Source organism: Mauremys mutica, chromosome 3 (genome assembly GCF_020497125.1).
Source record: "Mauremys mutica isolate MM-2020 ecotype Southern chromosome 3, ASM2049712v1, whole genome shotgun sequence".
Lineage (NCBI taxonomy): Eukaryota > Metazoa > Chordata > Testudines > Geoemydidae > Mauremys > Mauremys mutica.
In genome coordinates this window covers 144,430,947-144,454,152 of record NC_059074.1, presented here as the reverse complement: position 1 = coordinate 144,454,152, position 23,206 = coordinate 144,430,947, and the positions used below count along the sequence as shown (strand labels likewise).

At 41.1% G+C, this 23,206-nt stretch overlaps 1 protein-coding gene across 2 annotated transcripts in view; it reads right to left on the bottom strand.

The window, feature by feature from the left end:
- The window catches only part of CRIM1 (cysteine rich transmembrane BMP regulator 1), a 320,862-nt gene that overhangs the window by 78,785 nt on the left and 218,871 nt on the right, over positions 1 to 23,206 (bottom strand). For both annotated transcript variants that reach the window (XM_045011826.1, XM_045011827.1), the window contains exon 8: positions 13,034 to 13,162. In XM_045011826.1, coding sequence (XP_044867761.1) covers positions 13,034 to 13,162 — 129 coding nt within the window. The remainder of the gene's footprint in view (positions 1 to 13,033; positions 13,163 to 23,206) is intronic.

Here is a 23,206-nt window from a genome sequence, read left to right as displayed (position 1 = left end):
TTCAGCCAATGATAAGGTCATACGTCAAAGAACAAAGAATGTAGGCCATACTTACAGGATGGAGGATGCTATCCTGGGAAGCAGTGATTCTGAAAAACACCACTGGGTCATGGTGGATAATCAGCTGAGCATAAGCCTCCAGTGTTACACTCTGGCAAAAAGGGGTAATCTGATCCTTGCCGTATAAACAGGGAAATATCGAAGAGGAATAGGAAGGTTATATTATTTCTGTATTTGGCACTTGTATAACCACTATTGGAATACTGCATCCAGTTATGGTGTCCACAATTCAAGGAGGATAGTGATAAATTAGAGAGGGTTCAGAGAAGAGCCATAAGAATGAATAAAAGATTGAAAAACAAGTATTATAGCAATAGACAGCAGGAGCTCAGTCAACTTAGACTATCCATGAGACTCAGGGGTGACTTGATCACAGTCCATAAGTACCTACATGGGGAACAGAAATCTGATAAGAGGGCTCTTCAGTCTAGCAAAGATACAAGATCAAATGGCTGGAAGCTGTAGCTAGACACATTTAGACTAGAAACAGGGTGAAATTTTTCAACAGTGAGGGTAACTAACAGTTGGAACAAGTTACCAAAGGTTGTGGAGAATTTTCCATCACTGGAAATCTTTAAATCAGGATTGGATGTTGTGATGATTTGGGGAATCTGTCTATGTACAACTTAGAGAGACAAGTTGGGTGAGGTACTATCTTTTATTGGACCAACTTCTGACATGTGCATCTCCCACCAACAGAAGTTACTTCACCCACCTTGTGTCTCTAATATCCAGGAACCAACACAGCTACACCAACTCTATGTACAATTTATGAATTCTGTTTGAGATTATGGATTCTATGTACATCTATAACCCTCAGTTACATAGTTAGTCAGCCATGGGCTGACAAGGACACCATCATGTATCACACCTCTTTATGGAAGAAAGAATGGAACAAACAACAGAAATTGTTAACCTGAAGGGCTCCCATTCAAATGGGAACTCCTTAGGACTGTGGGTTGGCTGAAGCCTTAGGAGAATCAGTTTTCTCCAGCTTCTCTGCAGGGGCTATAGTTTGATTGAATAGAATTTCCCGAGAAATGGCACAAGGAAACAACAACTTGTCGTCATCAAAACATAGGATTCTTTGGGATAAGAGAGAGAACAAAGGGGCATGCTTTCATAGCAGAAGGGATCTTTTTGACAGTGGGACCAACAGACTGAAGGAATCTGCCCGCAGTGGTCAGAGTGAAAGACTCCTTGTTCTGGAGGGGATCCTGAATGCCTCAGAGACTAACTAAATCACAAAGAATGCTCAAGAGTAATGAGGAAACAGACAGGAAAGGGCATAAAAGTGTTTTTTTTTAACCTAGATCTGCGTATTTCTTGTGCTGTTTAAAGTAAAGAGTAATTATGTCAGAAAACTTTGTAAAACCTGTGTCTGTTTACTTCACATGTCCCTGAAGAAGTTAATTGTAAACAAGAGTGCCCAGAAGGTTGGAAATCTGAAGGATGTGCTTGAGGGGGTTGAGAGAGTAGATTCTAGTCACAGGACCTAGGCGGCTGGACCACAGCAGTCTCAGAAGGGAGTTCTTTTTCTAGCACCATGAGTGTGCACCTAGAGATCCAGACACATGGATCTAACATGTGGATTCCAAACACAGCAGCCTAATGAGTATCCAGCAGGGGGAACTTGATGATAGCTGTGACAGATTCCCCCCCCCCCCCACACACACAAACAGGGGGTTCTCAGACTTTTGTACTGGTGACCCCTCTCACACAGCAAGCCTCTGAGTGTGACCCCTCCTTAAATATATAAAAAAGTGTTTTTAATGTATAACACCATTATAAATGCTGGAGACAAAGTGGGGTTTGAGGTGGAGGCCGACAGCTCGTGACCCCCCATGTAATAACCTTGCAACCCCCTGAGGGGTCCCGACCCCCAGTTTGAGAACCCCTGCCCTAAAAGATATGCTCTAGTTCACCCACAGCTATTGGAATTGAAGCAGGAATTAATTCATGCAAGTCTTATGGCTTGTGTTATTTATGCAGGAGGTCACACTTGATAAAGGCACTGAGGGTACTGGAGATCTAATATGTGTCTCCATCCTCGTTTCTTCTTGGGGATTGGGAAAATAGTTGGAATAAAATCCCTTTCATCAATGTTCTATGGCTCCCCTTAGAAGTAGCAAGTCTACCTCCTATAAAGTGGTCCTTGAGAGTGGTCCTTGAAAAGGGATGGAGAAAGGGTTTTTGGAGGGTGAAGGAAGAGGAACTTTATAGTGTAACCAAAGTGGATAGTATGGAGAAGGATCCAGGATGGGGTGAAATGGACTCCAAGGCATAGGGTACCATCAGTTCTAAGGAGGATACCCCATCTTGCACAGATGTGTCAGAGGTTCTAGAATCTCCTGAGACCCATCACAGTTGATGTCTCTTGGAGAAGGCGATGAGTGTCACAGGGTAACTGGTCTCTGTGAACAGCTTGAGCCCAGCTCTCCTGGACTGGAGTGGCTGGGCTCAATCCAGCTAATTAAAGTGGACGGGGCTATACCTGGGCCTATAAAGGGCTGCTATTAGGCAACTAGGGGGAGGAAGGACTGAGGCAGGCTGAGCCCTGGGAAGGAGGACTGAGACAGGCTGAGCCCTGGGCAGCAAAGGCCACACTGGAGGGGAGTTAAGTTCTGTGGTGAGTCCCTGTAGCTAATGGGGCCAGGGGATCAAGGAGCAATCCCACGGCTGCAGTTCCAAGAGGGGAGCAGAGCTGGAGGAGGCAAGAAAGTTGCCAGAAGTCAGGGAGCCAGAGACCCCTGAGAGGGATGGCCCTGAAGCCTGGGGGCCAGGTTTTGACTTAAGACTGCCTTCTGTTTGTTAAACTTTGCTGTAAAAGAATAAACCTCTATAACTGAGATTGTGCATGGCAGCACATGGTTGGAGGTGGGTGCAGCAACAGCCCAACCAGTGACACTGTCCTTTTCCCAAAGCAGAATTGCCAAATGAAGAAAATGTGAGCTCCCATCTCCAAAGACAGTGCTGTCAAAACCACTGAGGAAATATCCCAGCCACAAGAGGGAATAGCAGACCAGCTTTTTTCATAATGCTCATGGACTGATGGCATCATGATCTTCCTTGTAAGAAGTTCTGACACAGTTCAGATTCAGATCTGAAAGGATGGCCATGTTCTCCAAAGCTGTGTAATCATCACAAAGTGTCTTCTGCCTGTGAGCTTTTGGTGTAAGCTCACAAGTGCGTGTCAATGCTGATGATGCAAGGAGGATGGTCAGTTCTTTGCTGTTATCGGTGGTCATATCGGTCTATGCTTAGAGCCCTGCATGTAAACAAAAGCATCTGATCTGCAAAATGACCCACTGATATCTGCGTATATAAAGCTGATATATGTGTATATAAAGCTGATATATGTAGACTTGCAGGGCTCTAAATAGAAAATTTGTATCTGCATCTGATCCGCAATCTGCAGTGATCCATGGATATCTATGGATTTGCAGGACTCTATCTATGCTCATGCCTCTTTTTACTCAGTACCAACAGTGATGAAGAGGAGGGTCTCTTAGCCACAACCCTGATGGGTTTTTGAGCTTCCCTGCACAAGGCACGAATAGTCACCTGACCTCAATAGCATAGGGGCAAATCAGATCTCCTCTGCTCTATATCCACTTCTACATCTTAGAAGTGGATATAGAGCAGTATTTTTCTGTAGACTCTAGAGAGGGTTTCTTGCCCTCCTGGTGAGCCTGAGACTAGGAGTACTTGCCTCTACCTTTGCCTGTCCCTCCATCCAAAGTGGCAGTGCTGGGTAGTGCACTCAATATCTCAGACTGCTGTATAGTGGGGTCTGCCCAGCCCAAATCCAACTGGGACCTCAGAGCCTGTTCCATGAGGTGTTTCCTAACCCTGAACCTCCTATATTTAATGGGTACAGGGTAGGAAGGAGTGACAGATGCTACACTTAGCAGAGATATAAGCTTCTCTGAGGCAGAGGCACCTCTGATGGTTGTTGCTGATTGGGAAGGAACAGGGCAGGAGATGCAGTTCTTGACACCCAGAGTCCTAGGCATAATTGGAGTCCCGTACTGGGAAGAGAGTGTGTGTGTGGTGTGGGTATTCCCTGAAATCTGTCCGTCTATCTTATAAACTACTTAAACTAAACTAAGACTTTTTTTTATGTATGCTATCTACAATTTATAATACTTGCATGTTCGATGTAGGAAAATCAACCCTGTGGACACTGGAGAGTTCTATCTTTGACCATGCAGCAGTAAGAACGAACTGGAGATGCGGTCAATCTGAACGGCCCCTTATACTCGCAGATCAAAGCACAAGAAGGAAAAGAGTGCAGACCAACAGAAACTATTAGAAAAAAATCTTCTTAGGCACATGAGTACCCAGAGTAGAATACACACAGGGACCAGCACATGAAGAACAACTGATTTTAAATGGGATAGGAAAAGGCTCATGAGCACAGAACAGAAGAACTGTAGCAGGGATTTAAAAGGGACCCTCTCTCAAGAGAGAGCAGTAATCATTTAGAGGGAACTAGACCAAGGCCCAGGACCCTGCTCAGGAGTGTCTGAAAAGTCAGGACAGCCTAGTCTGCCATCAACGGATGCTAAACCTTTAGGTAAGATAGACACACATGTGGACTGTTTACTCTTTTAAAGTCTGCTTTGTTCCTACTGCTAAAACAAACAATATTTTTGTTTTAAGAAGGCTGTCTGATCACTATATCACTGGTCAGACTCCTAAAGGGAAGAACTGCAGGTGCCCAAACTCATCTGGACATGCAGGGCAAGAATGGTTGATACATGTGGTACTGTAGCCCAGGACCTGGTCTAACAGTGGGAGAACAGTGGAATTCTGCCCATGGATAGGTAAAGGCATATGGTGTAAACATCTACAGGGGGCACTCAGAGAGACCTGAAAGGGGACATCAGTGCAGCTAACCCTGTATGAGTGACAAGTGCTATTTTATCTGCAATAGTTATCAGCATGGAATCCCCTCCCCCCAGCATGGCATCTCAATGGATCATAGCTTGTCAGACAGAACTTCACACAAGCTGCCAATGCATGACCCTAAGGTGTGTTGAGCATGCCCAGCTTCCACTGAATTCAACAAGATTTGGGAGGGTGCTCAACAGTCTCAGAATCAGGCCTAAAGGAGATTCAATTTAGTCCATAAAGAATTCCATAATTTAATCCATAAAGGATCTTCCACTTGACCATCTATCCTAGTTTTATTATTTAGCCTTGTGAATTGACTTTTTAATTGGTCTCCTCTGGTATGTGTGTAAAACAAAATCTAATCTCTTAAACTTAGATATAAGCTTATCTTTCATTTACTTCCCCCCCCACATGGACACCTTGGTGCTCTGGCCAAACCTAAAAGTCTGAAATGGTCTCAGAATTTCTTATTATAGATAGTGCATTTCTTTCCATGTTTCTTCTCTTGATCCCTTTATTCATGGGAAGACATTTATTCCATAATTTTCATGTGAAGCAGGCTCTCATCCATTACCTAGACACAGACATTCTTTTTATAAATCATCCAAGCTACTTATGGCTTTTGAAGAGAAATCCAAGAGGTGCAGAAGCTTTTGAAGGTACGTTTGTTTTGTGCTTTGTCTTCTAATTTGCAGACAAAACTTCAGATACCAGATGGTCCTACTGTTAATTAAACAAGAGCTATGGCAGCATTTTAAGCATGCCTTGGTATACTGTCCATTTCTGAGATGTGTAGTGGGGCTACAAGAAGCTACCTACATATCTCTTTACCCATCATTATTCTCATGATGCTGAGGCCAGATCCTATTTCAGGAGAGCTGTTTTACAGTACCTTTTTAATTAAGCACTCCTCAGCCATCCTCTTGGTGTGGACTGCTAGTGCTAGTTCATCTTCAGGGGTGGGGAACTGAGAGGCAAATTTATGAAGGAGAGAACTAGGTTACTTAACAGTAACTGGAATTTTCTGAATATAGCCTCCACAGATCCACACTAACTATTCCTCCTTTTAGAACTCTCTACTGATTTCCAATATACTGATGAAAACAGAGGGTTGGAGTGTTGAGACGCTCTAAAACCCTGCTTAAATTAAATGTTTCATAAGTGTACTGAGTGCAAATGGCCCTAATAAATAATTGCTTTAAACAGTTCTGGGATTTACATATCACATATGGACTTCAGGAATGTGGACTTGCTACTAAATATTTCTTTGATATTGCCTGTACAAGTAACCTGGCTTTTGTAGTCCTTCAGACAGTTTTCATTCCACGTGACAATCCTCACACATCCAAGCAAGTTTGAATGAATTTTGCTAGTTTGATTTCATGCGGCATATATTCTTTACTAAAATCAGTATACTATTACCACCTATTGTTCTTCCTCCTCCCCCTTAGGGTATTTTTGTAATTATAGTAAGAAAAGAGATCAAGTTTCTCTATTATGATTTGTTCATCATAATACAAACCCATCCTGTTAAATGTGCATGTTTTCATTATCCTCTAGGTGTTTAAATAAAGATAATCTTTTTATTTTATTTTACTAGGGATTGAATTTAGAGATTTACCATACATTTACTGTCAGGATCACTCTTTTCCAGTTCTAAGAATTTATCTCATTACATTTTTTCCAGCATTCTGATATTTCCCCATTTTTCATGATCTTTCATAGTTAATTGTCAGAGGTTCAATACATTTGTTAGCCAATGACATTTATATTGAAGGATAAGAGTATCCTACTTCTGCCAGGACTCTCCTACCTTCAGCAAGCTAAAATACTTTCTTCTGCCTGTCCTCAAGCTGGTTAGTTGAATGTTGTACTTTTTGATACCACTATCCTAGTTTCATGAGACATGTTGATGTTTCATGACAGCAGCAGAAAACCTTCACCATCAGAAAGTGTTCAGACATTTCCCCATTTTTATACTAATTCAAAGAAATTTGCACTACATACAATATGCATATATGCCTTATATTTGATATTAAATTCAACAGAAAGGCTGCTACATTAAATACACTAGCATCTTGAATGTCATAGACGAGAGATGTTCACCAAAAATGGTTAGAATTAATGGTAAGGATAGATTTTTTTTTTTAAAAAACCACAACCCCAAATATGTATATTTAGGGTAAGCAACAATTAAGGGAGTGAAATGACAAACATTTCAAAATTTTTAACCTGTAACACAATAAGAGAATTTTTTTTAGGGTTATACTCTCCCACTGTGTAGGGGACTCTGCATGGCTTTGTTCTTGGCTCTCTTCTTCTTCTCACTCTATACCCTTTTTTTCCTCATATGTTCACAGTTTCAACTATCATGACTACACTGATGACCCATAGATGTACTTCTGCTCCTGACTTGCCTTCATCCAATCCTGCATCTCAATCTCCTTCGCTGACATCGCCTTCTGGATGTCTCCTAACTCATTTGTCAAGCTTCACACTGCCAAAACTGAACTCTAGGTCTTTCCACTCAGCTCCACGTGACCCCTTTTTTCTGTCACTGTCATCAACACAACCATCTTCCATATCCCTCAAGCTAAAAAACTGGGGGTTGTCTCTGACTCCTCTTTTTTTTATCTCACAAATCCATGTATTCAAGTCCCTTCTGAAGACACTTCATCCCTGCCATGGTGCCTTGGGTATCATGCTATCTGACAATGTCATGCTTGAAGAATAATTTCTGTATCATTTATGTGCCATATTTAATTATGGGAGGAGCAGTCATAGCCCTTACATTACAAATGTCTGCCTTTTAAAAAAATACTCTAATGCCTCCATAATTTGTGGTGGGATTTAGACATTTGGCAGATGGAGAATCCTAGGGTCAAGGAGGTGCCTTTTGCTGGCAACATGAAAATCCATTCAGATTTGGTAGTTACACATGCTTGAAAAAATCACCATTTCCCATCTATGTTTCAAACAACATAGTTTGCTTTTGGTTCGATACCAAAAACTCTTGAGATTCCATTTGCACTGAACATGCATCATACTAGCACCTCATCTCAGGAGTCTACACAGAGATGAACTTCTGGACAGGACAGAGCTACTGCAGTAGATCCTCTGCCTCTTGTGGCTGTGCCCATAAAATATGCTTAGGATTACGAGAACATGCATTGTGCTGAGACCCAGGAAACCCTGATTTCTACTCACTTCAGTGAATTGGTGATGATAATTCCATGCCTTTCACAACCTCTATCATTGAGCAAGGTCTCACAAGTTAGACAAGCCAGAAACAGAATCCAAATCTTACATGGCAGATCTAAGTCTCAGCCACTTAACATTAGCAAATAGCTGTTCTTACCTATGCCATCTGTTAGATGGGGCTACTCCTGCATATGTAACCCAGCAATTCTGGGTCCATAGATGAACACTGCCTTCTCCTCCTGCCAACTCATGAAATTAGTGGTTTTGTTCCAGGGGAAGTTGTCTCAATTGCAGTGCTAAAGTCTCAGGATTCAAACCATGCTGTTTAGAGATCTGGGATTTTCAGGGGCCACCGATCTCGAATCCCAGGCCACAGTGCTCTTAGGAGCCTGTACATTCCGATCCACCACCCAGTGACTTGTAAACAGTCACCAGAAGTTGAAGCTCAGATTTGGCAGAGTACTCTAGTCAAGGGATCTGGTGGGCAAAACTCCAAGGCTTCTCTTTAAACCAAGCAGAGGAACAAGAAGTCATGCCTGCAACTGGGTCTTTCCCTGCTTAGGACTGCCTCATCTGTGCTACCTGACTCTGACCTCCTGGTATCCAGCCTGTCCACTGGCCTGTCTTAGACTGACCTCCTGACTCTGCCTGTCTCCTGACACCTGGTCTGCCCTGTCTCAGATTCTGGGGTCTCCTGGTATCCAGACTCAGCCGGCCTCCCACTATGACCACTAAGCCCAGTTATGCCAGGGATAGATTGTTATTGTTGCACATAATAGAATTTATTTTTGCCCTTAAAAAACACTATGTTAAAATAATGTTATTGAGATAGCAAAATCAAAGAATCAAAGAATATCAGGGTTGAAGGAACCTCAGGAGGTCATCTAGTCCAACCTCCTGCTCAAAGCAGGACCAAGCCCCAACTAAATCATCCCAGCCAGGGCTTTGTCAAGCCTGACCTTAAAAACCTCTAAAGGAGGAGATTCCACCACCTCCCTTGGTAACCCATTCCAGTGCTTCACCATCCTCCTAGTGAAAAAGTTTTTCCTAATATCTAACCTAAACCTCCCCCACTGCAACTTGAGACCATTACTCCTTGTTCACATGCATCCGACGAAGTGGGTATTCACCCACGAAAGCTTATGCTCCAATACATCTGTTAGTCTTAAAGGTGCCACAGGACTCTCTGTTGCTTTTTACAGATCCAGACTAACACTGCTACCCTTCCGATACTTGACTTCTTGTTCTGTCATCTGCTACCACTGAAAACAGTCTAGGTCCATCCTAGAAGACAGGAAATGCTAGGTTTAAGGTTTAACCTATTTTTGCATCCTTGTGCACATCTATATGATAGCCTTGCCTTTGCCATCAACTTGCTATGTGATGCTTGGCAAAAGCCACTTTAACCAAAACTTTTCATGAGTGGCTATTAAATATACGTTCTGGGTGCTCAACCTGAGGCCTAATTTGCAGAAGTGCTGAACATTCACATTTTTTCACACTTTTTTTCCTGTGTGTGTAGCTACACACATACCAGTATACATTTTCTTATTATTTAACTTCTGCGGTGGAATGATTTTTTTTCTTTTACCCAGGGAAAATATAATAAAAACAGTACCACGGATATATCTACATAAATGCGTTGATTTTTGTCTGATCAAAAAAGCCCTGCCAGTAAATTATACACTAACACTTCTAATTTCAGAATACTAGACTTCACACTTCGGTTTTAAGAGCAGTTAAAGGCTACAGTATAATATAAATACTGCAGCACAGCTCTTCTTTGCTTTCATGAGATGGGAATTGAGCTTCATATCATTTGCAGGGAAAGCAGGTCTCAATTCTCAGCCTGCCACAATGCAATCTCCCAGAAGCATTCTGGCATTGACAGGATCGCATGACATACTTGAATATTCTGCATGCATCCCCAGGCTTCAAAACTGGCAACAGTTCTCCAGTTCAGGACACAGATTTGATTTCACAAGGTAAAAAACGCTAGAGCATTTGGTTGACCTTTAGCCCTTTAGTAATATTTTCTTTATACTTCATTAGAGGTAAAATCCTATATTCTACTGCACTACTGTGCAAGAAGTAGTGGGGAGGACTCAGGCCATGTCTACACTAATCCATATGTTGGCAAAACTTTTGTTGCTCACAAGTGTGAAAAAACACCGCCCTGAGAGACAGAGGTTTCGCCAGCATAAGCATCACGTGCACAGTGCTATGTCGGCAGGAGATACAGTGCTACCGCTGCTCAAGTAGGTAGTTTTATTATGTCGACGGGAGAGCTGTCTGCCCTCGGCACAGCATGGCTATACGAGTGATCTTACAGTGGGACAGTTGTAGGCTTACAGTAGCACGGCTATACCGATACATGTGGACTTAGGGACCCCTATTTTTTCCCATGCACGTAGTATGGGGATGATAGCAGTCAAGAACGAGCAAGGGGAGAGAGTATCAGAGGAGTAGCCGTGTTAGTCTGGATCTGTAAAAGCAGCAAAGAGTCCTGTGGCACCTTATAGACAGACGTTTTGGAGCATGAGCTTTTGTGGGTGAATGCCCACTTGGTCAGATGCATGCACTACAGTCTAGTCTATAAGGTGCCACAGGACTCTTTGCTGCTTTTTCAAGGGGAGAGAGGATCAGATCATGTGCTGACCTGTACTTCAAAGTCTCAAAGAGGCATGGTCTGCTGTTTAGAAAGAGCTTTCAGACTCTAACCCATAACTGCTGCACTCAGCAAGCACTACGAAAGGTGCACATTTGCCCCTTTTTTGAACAAAAAGGTCTCCCTAGGGAGCATGGACTACTCCACGAGTGTTTCTGCTTCCTCTCACTGCACCAGCCAATGCAAGATTTGGAAGAGGCAAATGATTTGTTCTGCTTTAAGAAGCAAAGGGAAAACCCTGTCCAGATTTCAAAAGGCAGGAAATAGACAGGCAATCCAGCCCTGCTGCTGTTGACGTCAATGGGAGCTTTTCCTTATTGTTAATACAACTGGTTCTCAAAAAATATAAACGGTCAGAGCTACCACTATTATCGTTTACTTTATGTATTATTCTTTGTTAGAATCTCTTGCACTCTACCACCACCAGAGAAAAACTCCTCTAAATAACCTCCATGGGCTTGGATCAGCCCATTGGTTCTTTTGGCTTCTGCTGGCAAAAACACAGTCTACAAGCACACCTCCATCCTTGTTGTGGAAAATTCCAGGAGGAAGTTGCAGGACGCCCAACAGCACAAGTCCCTCATAATCCTTGATCCGCTGGGGCACCTGAAATCATCCAGCTCAGCCTAGAAGGTGAGTGGAGTCAGTTAGAATGGAAAGAGGGGCAGGGGACCAGAGTGATGCATTAATTCAGAACATCTCTTTGACAGTCTCCACTGTCAGGACTCTAGTGAAGCTACCAATAGAGCTTAAAGAGGGGTGGGCAAACTCCAACCAGGGCACAGGGGCCGCACCACGCAGCTCCTGGAAGCAGCCACATGGCCCCGCTCTGGTGCTCTAGCTGGGGCACAGGGGCCACTCCACATGGCTTCCAGAAGCCGCAGCATGGCCCCGCTCTGGCTCCTAGGTGCTCCAATGGCCCCCTCCAGTGCTCCAATGGGAGCTGCAGGGGCGGTGCCTGCGGATGGGGCAGGGTGCAGAGCCGCCTGGCTATGCTTCCGCATAGGAGCCATAAAAGGGACATGCCACTGCTTCTGGGAGCTGCTTGAGATAAGCGCCGCTCGGAGTGCACCTCTGAGCCTCTCCCCACCCTCTAACCCCCTGCCCCAGCCCTGACCCCCCTCCCGGTCTCCAAATCCCTCAATCCTAGTACGAAACACCCTCCTGCACCCCAAACCTCTCATCCCCAGCTCTACCTCAGAGCCTGCACCCCCAGCCAGAACCTGCACCCCTGCCCCAGCCCTGATCCTCCTCCTGCACTCCGAACCCATCAGTCCCAGCGCAGAGCACCCTCCTACTACTCATCCCCAGCCCCATCCCAGAGCCCGGTCCCCCAACCAGAGACCTCACCCACTCCCGCACCCCAACCCCCATTTTGTGAGCATTAATGGCCTGCCATACAATTTCTATTCCCCGATGTGGTCCTCAGGCCAAAAAGTTTGCTGCCCCCGGCTTAAAGCCTCTCTCCTTGGCTGAACTCCTAAGGTAGACTGACAGCTATACTGCAAACTCTCTCTCTTTGTGCATGCAGAGATTTCAAATCGTACGTCCCATGCGGAGTGATTCAAATTTTATTTTTCAATTTTATACTACGAACTCTCAATGAAATGTGTACCGAGAATCAAGTTCTGCTGTTTCCCTATGACAATGCTAACATGACTGATAAGGGCAGTGCTCCCAAGACTCAAAGTTATATCTTACTTGTAAAAGTCACATGCCAGATGAGAATCTGTGATATAAATATGAAGTGCAAGGCATCCAAATACTAAACCCAAGAAAATACGAACACTGCATTTTTAATGATTTTGTTCAAAGAGCAAAAAAAGTTCACACACCTGAACAAACACTTATTTCTATCAAAGCTAAACCATTTTTTTTTAAAGTAGAGGAAAAAATGAAATATCAACGTTCTAAGAAAATTCCCAAGGGGACATTTTCAAAGAGAAGTCCAAAACCTTACCTACCTTTTTTCCTTAGCTGTTAAGTCCATGTAATACTGAATGTTTCTGTCTCCAAACAAATGCTTCAATTGTATTTTTACAAAAAAAATAATTATCAAAGAAAATAATCAATCCTAAAACAGTGAATTATAGTAATGTACCTGTGTACTGATTTCCATTTCAAAGTTTCCAAGATTTTACTCAACATTAAAATAAAAAACATCTTGATAAAAAAGGTATGAACCACAATGATTTCTGTACTCACTAGTTTTGCACTGACAAATGCGGCAACCATTTTGGTCCAGTCTGAAACTGTACATACAGTCTCTCTCAGTCAATGTGCAGTTCTCCAAAATCTCACATGTGGGTGGACCTATTGTGATGTATGTTGGTTCTAATAAATAAGAAAAAGAAATAAATACAAGTAAGTATAATTGGTTAGAAATAACCACTCCCTTCTTGCAATATTAAAATATAAAGTTTTACCATATCAGGCAAAACCTTTTTTAAGATTAAGCTACAGCTGAGAGTACATATCAACAATTTAAGGTAAATATATTACAGGAATGTTGCAATTAGCATAAAAACAAGCTTTGTAAACCCAGGAAATTCAGAATTTTGGTTTCTTTTAAATTTAATATCAACATGTTAAAGGTATGGAAATGCACAGTTAGGGAACATAAAGAACCTTATCTCTGCTCTATGGCAAACCACATAGAAACCCAATAATTATGATTAAGGCACTTTTTACTGTTCCTAGTGCCAGCTCACACTAAACTCTTCATAACTGAAAGTTAAAATCAACAACAATAAATGACATTCCTATTTTTTTCAAATACAGCCAATGCACAAAAATTCAGTGAATTTAAAACTATGTAGGGACACTGCATTGCTAAGATAATACTGGGGTGGGGAGGGAAGGAGGGGGAAGATATCTGATTCAAATTAATGGATCAACAGTACTTTGAATTTTCTGAGAATTTACTTCTGTAATCAGAGGATAAAATGCTGTGTTTTGGGGGAAGATATGCTGCATTTTTTATACAGAACAAAGATGCTGAAAATCCCTGTCTGAAGTGCAAAATAACTCTACAGTAATAATGGGGTTGCAAGCAGCTACTCCAGAACTTTTTTCCATCTTTTAGCAATACTTAGTATTTAGATTGCATTTTAAAACATTGAATAGTTTTCAGAACAGCCCAGATAGTAGTAAAGTATTTTTATCCCACCTTTAAACGAGAGAAACTGATTATATATATATATAAACCACCAATTATTAAACCAGTCTTGATCATGTAAACCCTTATTTCACGCAGCAGTGCCAATGAAATCACAGGCAGAAGTTTGCCATCTTTTACTCTCCCTCCAGCATCCATTAGAAGGTTGCATCAAAACCACTTAGCAACTTTAACTACAGAATTAGACCTCTAGCCTGAAAAGACTTATGAACATGTTTAACTTTTTGCACCATGAGTAGCCCAGTGAATTCAAGGGAACTTCTCACAGTGCATAAAATCAGCCATGAGAGTCACTCTTTGCAGGAATGTGGTCTTGAAGCTGCAATGCAGTTTATCTCAGCAGATGAAACAGCATATAAAAATCGAAGCAAGTTGAAATTAAAACAAAGTGAAAGTGGAAAGGAAAACACAGAAATATCACCTCTGTCTTAAAAACAAATAGCTCATAAAACAACTAGTGTTCTGGCTCATTCGGTTTAAAATATGTAGAACAGAAGTATTTACTTCTATCCTCCCATTCTGCTTTCCAGAACTGATCCTCCCAGCTTGGGAAGACAAACTTGTGCTCACAGGGCTCAAGCTAGTGCACGAAAAACAACTGTAAGGATGTTTAAAAGCAGCAAAGAATCCTGTGGCACCTTATAGACTAACAGACATGACTCTCCTCATACAGCAGCATTCCCATGCCCCTAATCATTTTTGTTGCCTTTTTCTGAACCTTTTCCAATTCCAATACATTTTTTTTTGAGATGAAGGCAACAGCATCTGCACACAGTATTCAAGATGTGTGTGTACCCCACATTTCTAGAGAGGCAATATTATACTTTCTGTCTTATTATCTATCTCTTTCTTAATAATTCCCAACATTCTTTTAGCTTTTTTGACTGCCGCTGCACATTGAGTGGATGTTTTCAGAGAACTATTCACAATGACGCCAAGGTCTCTCTCTTAGTGGTAACAGCTAATTTAGATCCTATCATTTTATATGTATAGTTGGGATTATGTGTTCCAATGTGCATTACTTTGCATTTATCAACACTGAATTTCATCTGCCATTTTGTTGCTTAGTCACCCAGTTTTGTGGGATCCTTTTGTAGTTCTTCATAGTCTGCTTTGGACTTAACTATATTGAGTAGTTTTGTATCATCGGCAAATTTTGCCGCCTCACTGTTTATCCCTTTTCCAGATCATTTGTGAATATGTTGAATACAGATCCCTGGGTGACACCACTATTTACCTCTCTCCATTCTGAAAACTGACCATTTATTCCTAGCCTTTTTTTCCTATCTTTTAACCAGTTACCAACCCATGAGAGGACCTTTCCTCTTATCCCATAACAGTTTACTTTGCTTAAGAGCCTTTGGTGAGGGATCTTGTCAACATATTTCTGAAAATCTACACTATATCCACTGGATTCCCCTTGTCCACATACTTGTTGACGACCCTCAAAGAATTCTAATAGATGGGAAATCATGCCTTACTATTTACAAAAAACATGTTGACTCTTCCACAACAAAATATGTTCATCTATGTGTCTGACAATTCTGTTCTTTACTATAGTTTCAACCAATTTGCCCGGTACTGAAGTCAGGCTTACCAGCCTATAATTGTTGGGACCACCTCTGGAGCCCTTTTAAAAAATTGGCATCACATTAGCTATCCTCCAGTCATTTGGTACAGAAGCCGATTTAAATGATAGGTTACAAATCACAGTTAGTAGTTCTGCAATTTCACATCTGAGTTCCTTCAGAACTCTTGGGTAGTCCTGGTGACTTACTACTGTTAAATTTATCAATTTGTTCCAAAACCTCCTCTAATGACACCTCAATCTGGAACAGTTCCTCAGATATTTCACCTAAAAAGAATCTCCCTCACTTCCTCAGCCATGAAGAGCGATGCAAAGAATTCATTTAGTTTCTCCGCGATGGCCTTATAGTCCTTGAGTGGTCCTTCAGCATTTCAATTGTCCAGTGGTCCCACTGGTTGTTTAGCAGGCTTCCTGATTCTGATGTACTTAAAAGAATTTTGCTATTACTTTTTGAGATTTTAAGCTTCAAATTCTTGAAGTTCTTCAAATTCTTTTTTGGCCTTCCGAATTATATTTTTATACTTCATTTGCCAGAGTTTATGCTCCTTTCTATTTTATTCACTAGGATTTAACTTCCACTTTTTAAAGGATGCCTTTTTGCCTCTCACTGCTTATTTTACTTTGATGTTTAGCCATGGTGGCACTTTTTTGGTTCTCTTACTATGTTTTTTAATTTGGGGTCTTTTAAGTTGAGACTATTACGGTGTCTTTAAAAAGTTTCCTTGCAGCTTGCAGGGATTTCACATTTGCCACTGTACCTTTTAATTTCTGTTTAATTAACTTCCTTATTTTTGTGTAGTTCCCTTTCTGAAAGTAAATATGACCTTGTTGGGCTGCTGTGGTGTTTTCCGCACCATAGGGATGTTAAATTTAATTATACAATGGTCACTGTTAGCAAGCAGTCCAGCTATATTCACGTCTTGGACCGGATACCGTGCGCCACTTAGGACAAAATCAAGAATTGCTTCTCCTCTTGTGGGTTCCAGGACTAGCTGCTCCAAGCATCAGTCATTTAAGGTGTCAAGAAACTCTGTCGGCATCCCACCCTGAGGTGACATGTACCCAGTCAATATGTAGATAGTTGAAATCCCCCATTATTATTGAGCTTTTTATTTTTATAGCCTCTCTAATCTCCCTGAGCATTTCAATCACTATAATCATCCTGGTCAGATGGTTGGTAATATATCCCTACCGCTATATTCTTATTATCAGAACATGGAATTACTATCCATAGAGATTCTATGGTACAATTTGATTCATTTAAGATTTTTACTTCATTTGATTCTACACTCTCTTTCACATATAGTGCCTCTCCCCCACCAACACAACCTGTTCTGTCCTTCTAATACATTTTGTATCCTGGTATTACTTGTCCCATTGATTATCCTCATTTCACCAAGTTTTTGTGATGCTTATTATACCAATATCCTCATTTAAAATGAGGCACTCTAATTCACCCATCTTATTATTTAGACTTCTAGGATTTGTATGTAACTACTTTAAAAACTTGTCACTTTTTAGCTGTCTGACATGACATGATGTAATTGAATGGGACTCTTTCATTTGACTATTTCTCCTCAGATCCTACCCATATTTTATCATCTTCCATCCTCTCCTCCTTACTAGGACATAGAGAATCCCTGTTAATAGATCCTCCCCTAAGCGATGTCTCTCTCCAAAACATGTGCTCCTCCACACCTGTTGGCTTTCCCCCAGCCCTTAGTTAAAATTAGAAAGGTCGTAGAGCAGTTTTTAAAGTGCCAGAATCCAGTTCCATTTTGATTTAGGTGGAGCCCATCCTTCCTGTATAGGCTCCCTCTTGCCCAAAAGTTTCCCCAGTTGTTAATAAATCTAAACCCCATTCTCCCTATCATCTCACGCATTGAGACCCTGCAGTTCTGCTTGTTTAACTGGCCCTGCACATGGAACTGGAAGCATTTCAGATGATGCGATCATGTTCTTATATAATGACAGTTGTCCTTGTAACTTCTATCTTTGAATCCATGCAAAAAACTCTGAAGAGTCAGTGACACTTGTAAATCCAATAGCAAAACTAACTAAGGTTAATGTAATTTATCAACTTTACTAACACCCCTAGCAAAGCTTGTGAATTCTATGAAACTTATAGCTACAGTTCATAAAAATTATAAGCATGAATGCTGAAACTGCCAGAACTTGCAATTTTTGTGAAACCAGTAACTATCATCTTAGAAATTTTCAAGCTTTGCTGGCACATCTTGTAAATTCAGTGAGAAAAATAGCTAGCATTCACTGAAATTACTCAAGTATTTTCATTATTATTATTGTATTAGCTCTAGAGCACTAATTGAGAATGGGGTATCACTGAGCTAGGGCTGTGCAAACACAGAGTAAGGGAAATTCCTTGACCCAAACAGTTCATAATCTAAATTGACCAGGTAGACAAGACTGAAGGAGGAAACCAAAGCAGAGAGTCATGGAGTGACTTGTTTAAGGCTACACGCAGCAGGTCAGCAACAGGGTCAGGAACTGAACTCCACTCTCCTCATCATTCCCAGTCTAATGTCCTATTTTCTAGACCACAGACTTCTATTCACCATGCTTATACTAGTTGGAAGTTTTGAGAAGGATTCTGAGGGAGGTACAATCTGTATAAAGTGCCTGAAACAGATGGTCTGCTGTAGAATTCATGCAAGATAACAATCTCATTGGTACCTTAACAGCAGGATTGTCTGGCTATGTGGACTCTCTCCTCAGGCCCTATGCTACCAGCACTCCCAGCTATCTTCGAGACACCACTGACTTCCTGAGGAAACTACAATCCATCGGTGATCTTCCAGAAAACACCATTCTGGCCACTATGGATGTGGAAGCCCTCTACACCAACATTCCACACAAAGATGGATTACAAGCCATCAGGAACAGTATCCCCGATAATATCACGGCTAACCTGGTGGCTGAACTTTGTGACTTTGTCCTCACCCACAACTATTTCACATTTGGGGACAATATATAACTTCAAGTCAGTGGCACTGCTATGGGTACCCGCATGGCCCCTCAGTATGCCAACATCTTTATGGCCGACTTAGAACAACGCTTCCTTAGCTCTCGTTCCCTAACGCCCCTACTCTACTTGCGCTACACTGATGACATCTTCATCATCTGGACTCATGGAAAAGAAGCCCTCAAGGAATTCCACCGTGATTTTAACAATTTCCATCCCACCATCAACCTCAGCCTAGACCAATCCACACAAGCGGTCTATTTCCTAGACACTACTGTGCTAATAAACGATGGTCACATAAATACCACCCTATACCGGAAACCCACTGACCGCTATACTTACTTACATGCCTCCAGCTTCCATCCCGGACACACCACACGATCCATTGTCTACAGCCAAGCTCTAAGATACAACCGTATTTGCTCCAATCCCTCAGACAGAGATAAACACCTACAAGATCTCTATCAAGCATTCTTAAAACTACAATACCCACCTGCTGAAGTGAAAAAACAGATTGACAGAGCCAGAAGAGTACCCAGAAGCCACCTACTACAGGACAGGCCTAAAAAAGAAAATAACAGAACGCCACTAGCCATCACCTACAGCCCCCAACTAAAACCTCTCCAGCGCATCATCAAAGATTTACAACCTATCCTTAAAGATGATCCCTCACTCTCACAGATCTTGGGAGACAGGCCAGTCCTTGCTTATAGACAGCCTCCCAACCTGAAGCAAATACTTACCAGCAACCGCACACCATACAACATAAACACTAACCCAGGAACCTATCCTTGCAACAAAGCCCAATGCCAGCTCTGTCCACATATCCATTCAAGTGACACCATCACAGGACCTAATCACATCAGACACGCCATCAGGGGCTCGTACACCTGCACATCTACCAACGTGATATATGCCATCATGTGCCAGCAATGCCCCTCTGCCATGTACCTTGGCCAAACCGGACAGTCTCTACGCAAAAGAATAAATGGACACAAATCTGACATCAGGAATCATAACATTCAAAAACCAGTGGGAGAACACTTCAACCTCTCTAACCACTCAGTGACAGACTTGAAGGTGGCAATTTTGCAACAAAAAAACCTTCAAAAACAGACTCCAAAGAGAAACTGCTGATTTTGAATTAATATGCAAATTAGATACAATTAACTCAGGCTTAAACAGAGACTGGGAATGGTTGGGTCATTACACTAATTGAATTTATTTCCCTATGTTAAGTTCTCCTCACACCTTCTATGGGCCATCTTAATTATCACTTCAAAAAGTTTTTTTCCTCCTGCTGATGATAGCTCATCTCAATTGCTTAGACTTTTCCTGTTATGCATACTTCCACCTTTTCATGTTCTCTGTATGTATAAATATCTCCTGTCTGTGTGTTCCATTCTATGCATCCGAAGAAGTGAGCTGTAGCTCACGAAAGCTCATGCTAAAATAAATTTGTTAGTCTTTAAGGTGCCACAAGTACTCCTGTTCTTCTAATCTCAGCTAGGTGTATGAAAAAAACCTGTAAGCTTAGCTGGTGATATCTCAGAAGCTACAATCTCTGTCAAGTGACTGACAGATATTGTAAACTCATTTGTTGATCTCATGCAAGAGTTAAGATTGACTGAAGGATCTTAATTTATGAATTTTCCATCTTTTAAGGGTATTATTTATAAATACAGTAATCTAATAATGTTATTTAAATTAATGAGTATTCATTTAAAGACTTAACGTTGTTCATCCTTTTTGTTCTTGTCCAATATTTCATTTTGTGCCAAAAGAATGTTGTTTATGCTTTGTGCTGGGTTCATCTCCTGCCTTTGTATAAACTAACAGCACAACAAAAGCAAATAAATGAAGCTGCTACACTGTGTAATGGTCCTGCAGAGAGAGCTGTCTGAGAACATTTCTACTATGGTGTAGAATACTGTACTGGGTTAGGAGTAGATCAGAAGTGTTACAGGGCCACACAGTGGTAACCCGTTTTAGGGAATATTGGAAATTATAGGAAGAGCGGCTGACAAGAGGGTAATGCTATTTAAATAATAGAACATCACATTTACACAGAACTTTGTCCTAACTTGAATGGTGCAGGATAAATTTAGTTGCCACACACATTACTATTCTCAATTTGATCCTCTACACATACCATTTAGTTTTGTATTTATTTTTCTTATGAGGGAAATGCTCATTTATGTAATAGAAAACAAATCTTATTAAAGGGAATGTGTTGTGCTAGAAGAACATCTATTGTTTCAGACTTTTATAAATGCCACAACTAATCAATACGACTGAAAGTAGGAATTCACTGAAAATTGTCATCATGTGAACTTTTGTATTACCTGTACCATCAGGACATAAAAGAATGGACTGTGGACAGGGGAGGATTTCATGCCATCCTTCTTTTGAATTTATCCCTAAAACACTTAAATTACACCTACATATTAAGTAAAATCTATAAAAAAATCAATTGCTATTTTGTAGCCCTTGAAAGCTACAATAGGTTTGATTTCTGATTCTGTTGTAAACTGGTACATACTTTTGAAAAATTACCACTGCCACTCTGAAATGTTCAGCAGCACGTTATTTTTTACACATGACACAACAAAACCACTGCTACACTAGTTAAAACAACTTCTGCTAATCCTTCATTTGTTGTGTTTTATTATTCTATTATCTCCCACTTTTGTGCCTTTCCTAAGCATCCCAAATATTTCCAGACAAGCTTATAAATCTGTTTTTTCCCCCTCCTGTCCATAAAGGTAAGCCCTGAGATACAGTAATTTTATATGCATGCCTGATTCTCAATGAGCTGCAAACAGAGGACAAAAGAAATAATTTCACTCCCCACTCCCCCCACAAAAATGCAGCTAGAAAAAAGTATCAGCTCTTTTCACTTCACTAGACAAGACTCAACAAATAAAGCCAGCTTTGCTGCTGCCAGTCTTCTGGCTATTTGAATAGGCAAACAGTAGTTAAGCTTGAAAAAGCACACAAGGTCATGTGATCTGGGTTAGCCTTTCACTGGTGCACTTGGTAGAAACTGCAGGAGAAAGATCGAGTGCACAGATGAACAATGGGTGGGAAAACTGTGTAGTCTGTTTGTATATTTTAGAAGTGGAACTAAATGGTAGATAGAAGCAATGAAAAAGGGGGGACAGAAAGGAAAAAGAGGGAGTGGCTAGGGTGAAAAGGATTCCTCATAATATAGGTTTCACTGCCACGAAATGCTCTAGTTAAGGTTACATCCACTATAACCTCTTGTTTTCACATCCTCATAACTGTCTGAAAAAATTCTCCTCTGAGGCTAAAACTTTCTATGCTTCATCTCAGCAGCTTTCGTTTTTTGAATTTGAGAAAAATCTGTTAATCCATTTTTGATTTATGGGAGACTGACATTCATACATTCTTCACTTTAAAAAAACAGGTCACTCTTTGTACAATAACTAAAAGAGTTTAGGAAAAAAGCTCCAAATCAGGCATCTGGCTACCCTTTCATGAAGATTTTTTTGTTTTGTTAGAGTAAATTTGCAAAAAATAAAAATAAAATACAAAAATTGGAAAAAAACACTGAGTGTTCTCAAAGTAGGTATGTCCTAAGATTTATGCAGCACCTAATTAAGTCCTCCTCCATCTCCCACTCCATGTGAAATCACTACAGAGTCTCCCTGCTCATCAAAATAGCAACTCAGTAAGGACAGTGGCTGCCTCTCAGGCTGAAGGATGCTATAAATATTTTCTTGAAACACATAGCAAAATTCACAACAGAAGATAAGAGTGGGTACAAGAAAATCAAGAGTTTGCAATTCTAATTTTTAAGTCAGTTTGCAAGTTTTTCTGCAAGTTCTACACAGTCTAAGGCATTGTCTACAATGGAGATTTCAGCCATGGATGGTCAACAACCAAGGTAAAGGCACCAGTGTAAAACCCTATTGTACACAGTCGAACTCTCTAAGCCATGAGAGAGAGCTCACCTCAGGGTGGGACGCAACGGTGCAAATCATGTCTTATATTGTCTTTTCCATTCTATGGGCTTGGCTACACTAGGGGTTTACAGCAATGTCGCCACACCAATAGCTGACAACGAATAGCCGTAACAAGGGCAAACCACCACTGCAGAAAAAACCCCCTAAATTTTCATTTTTTCCCCCTAGGGAAAGATAGATACTTTCATAAAATACCAAAGTGCTGCTGCCCTGCCCAGAAAACTGTCTTTTATCAAACAGCAGCAGCAAACCTGAGAAATTAATATATTTACCTAAGTAAGATATGAGCCTCATAGCCTACATTGGCCAATTACATGATCACATTATCAAAGAAGCAGATTTTCCCCACTTAAATAAAACCAAGGAAATTAAATGCAAAAAAAATATAAATCACACAACAGAATGACTTTTTTCTATCCAGGTTTAATTGTGTACCCTGCTGAATCATGAGGTCTGGGAAACAAATACAGCAGAAGGACAGAGTGGATTCAGATGAAAATGAAAGACCACTTTCAGCAACTTTTGAGTGAGACTGAAACACTCACTTCTCATTATGAAAACAAAATGAAAAGGAGATGAGTTTTTAAGGCCTAGGCGTTTACACACACACAGTGTAGGGGCAGCACAGAAACTAAGTGAG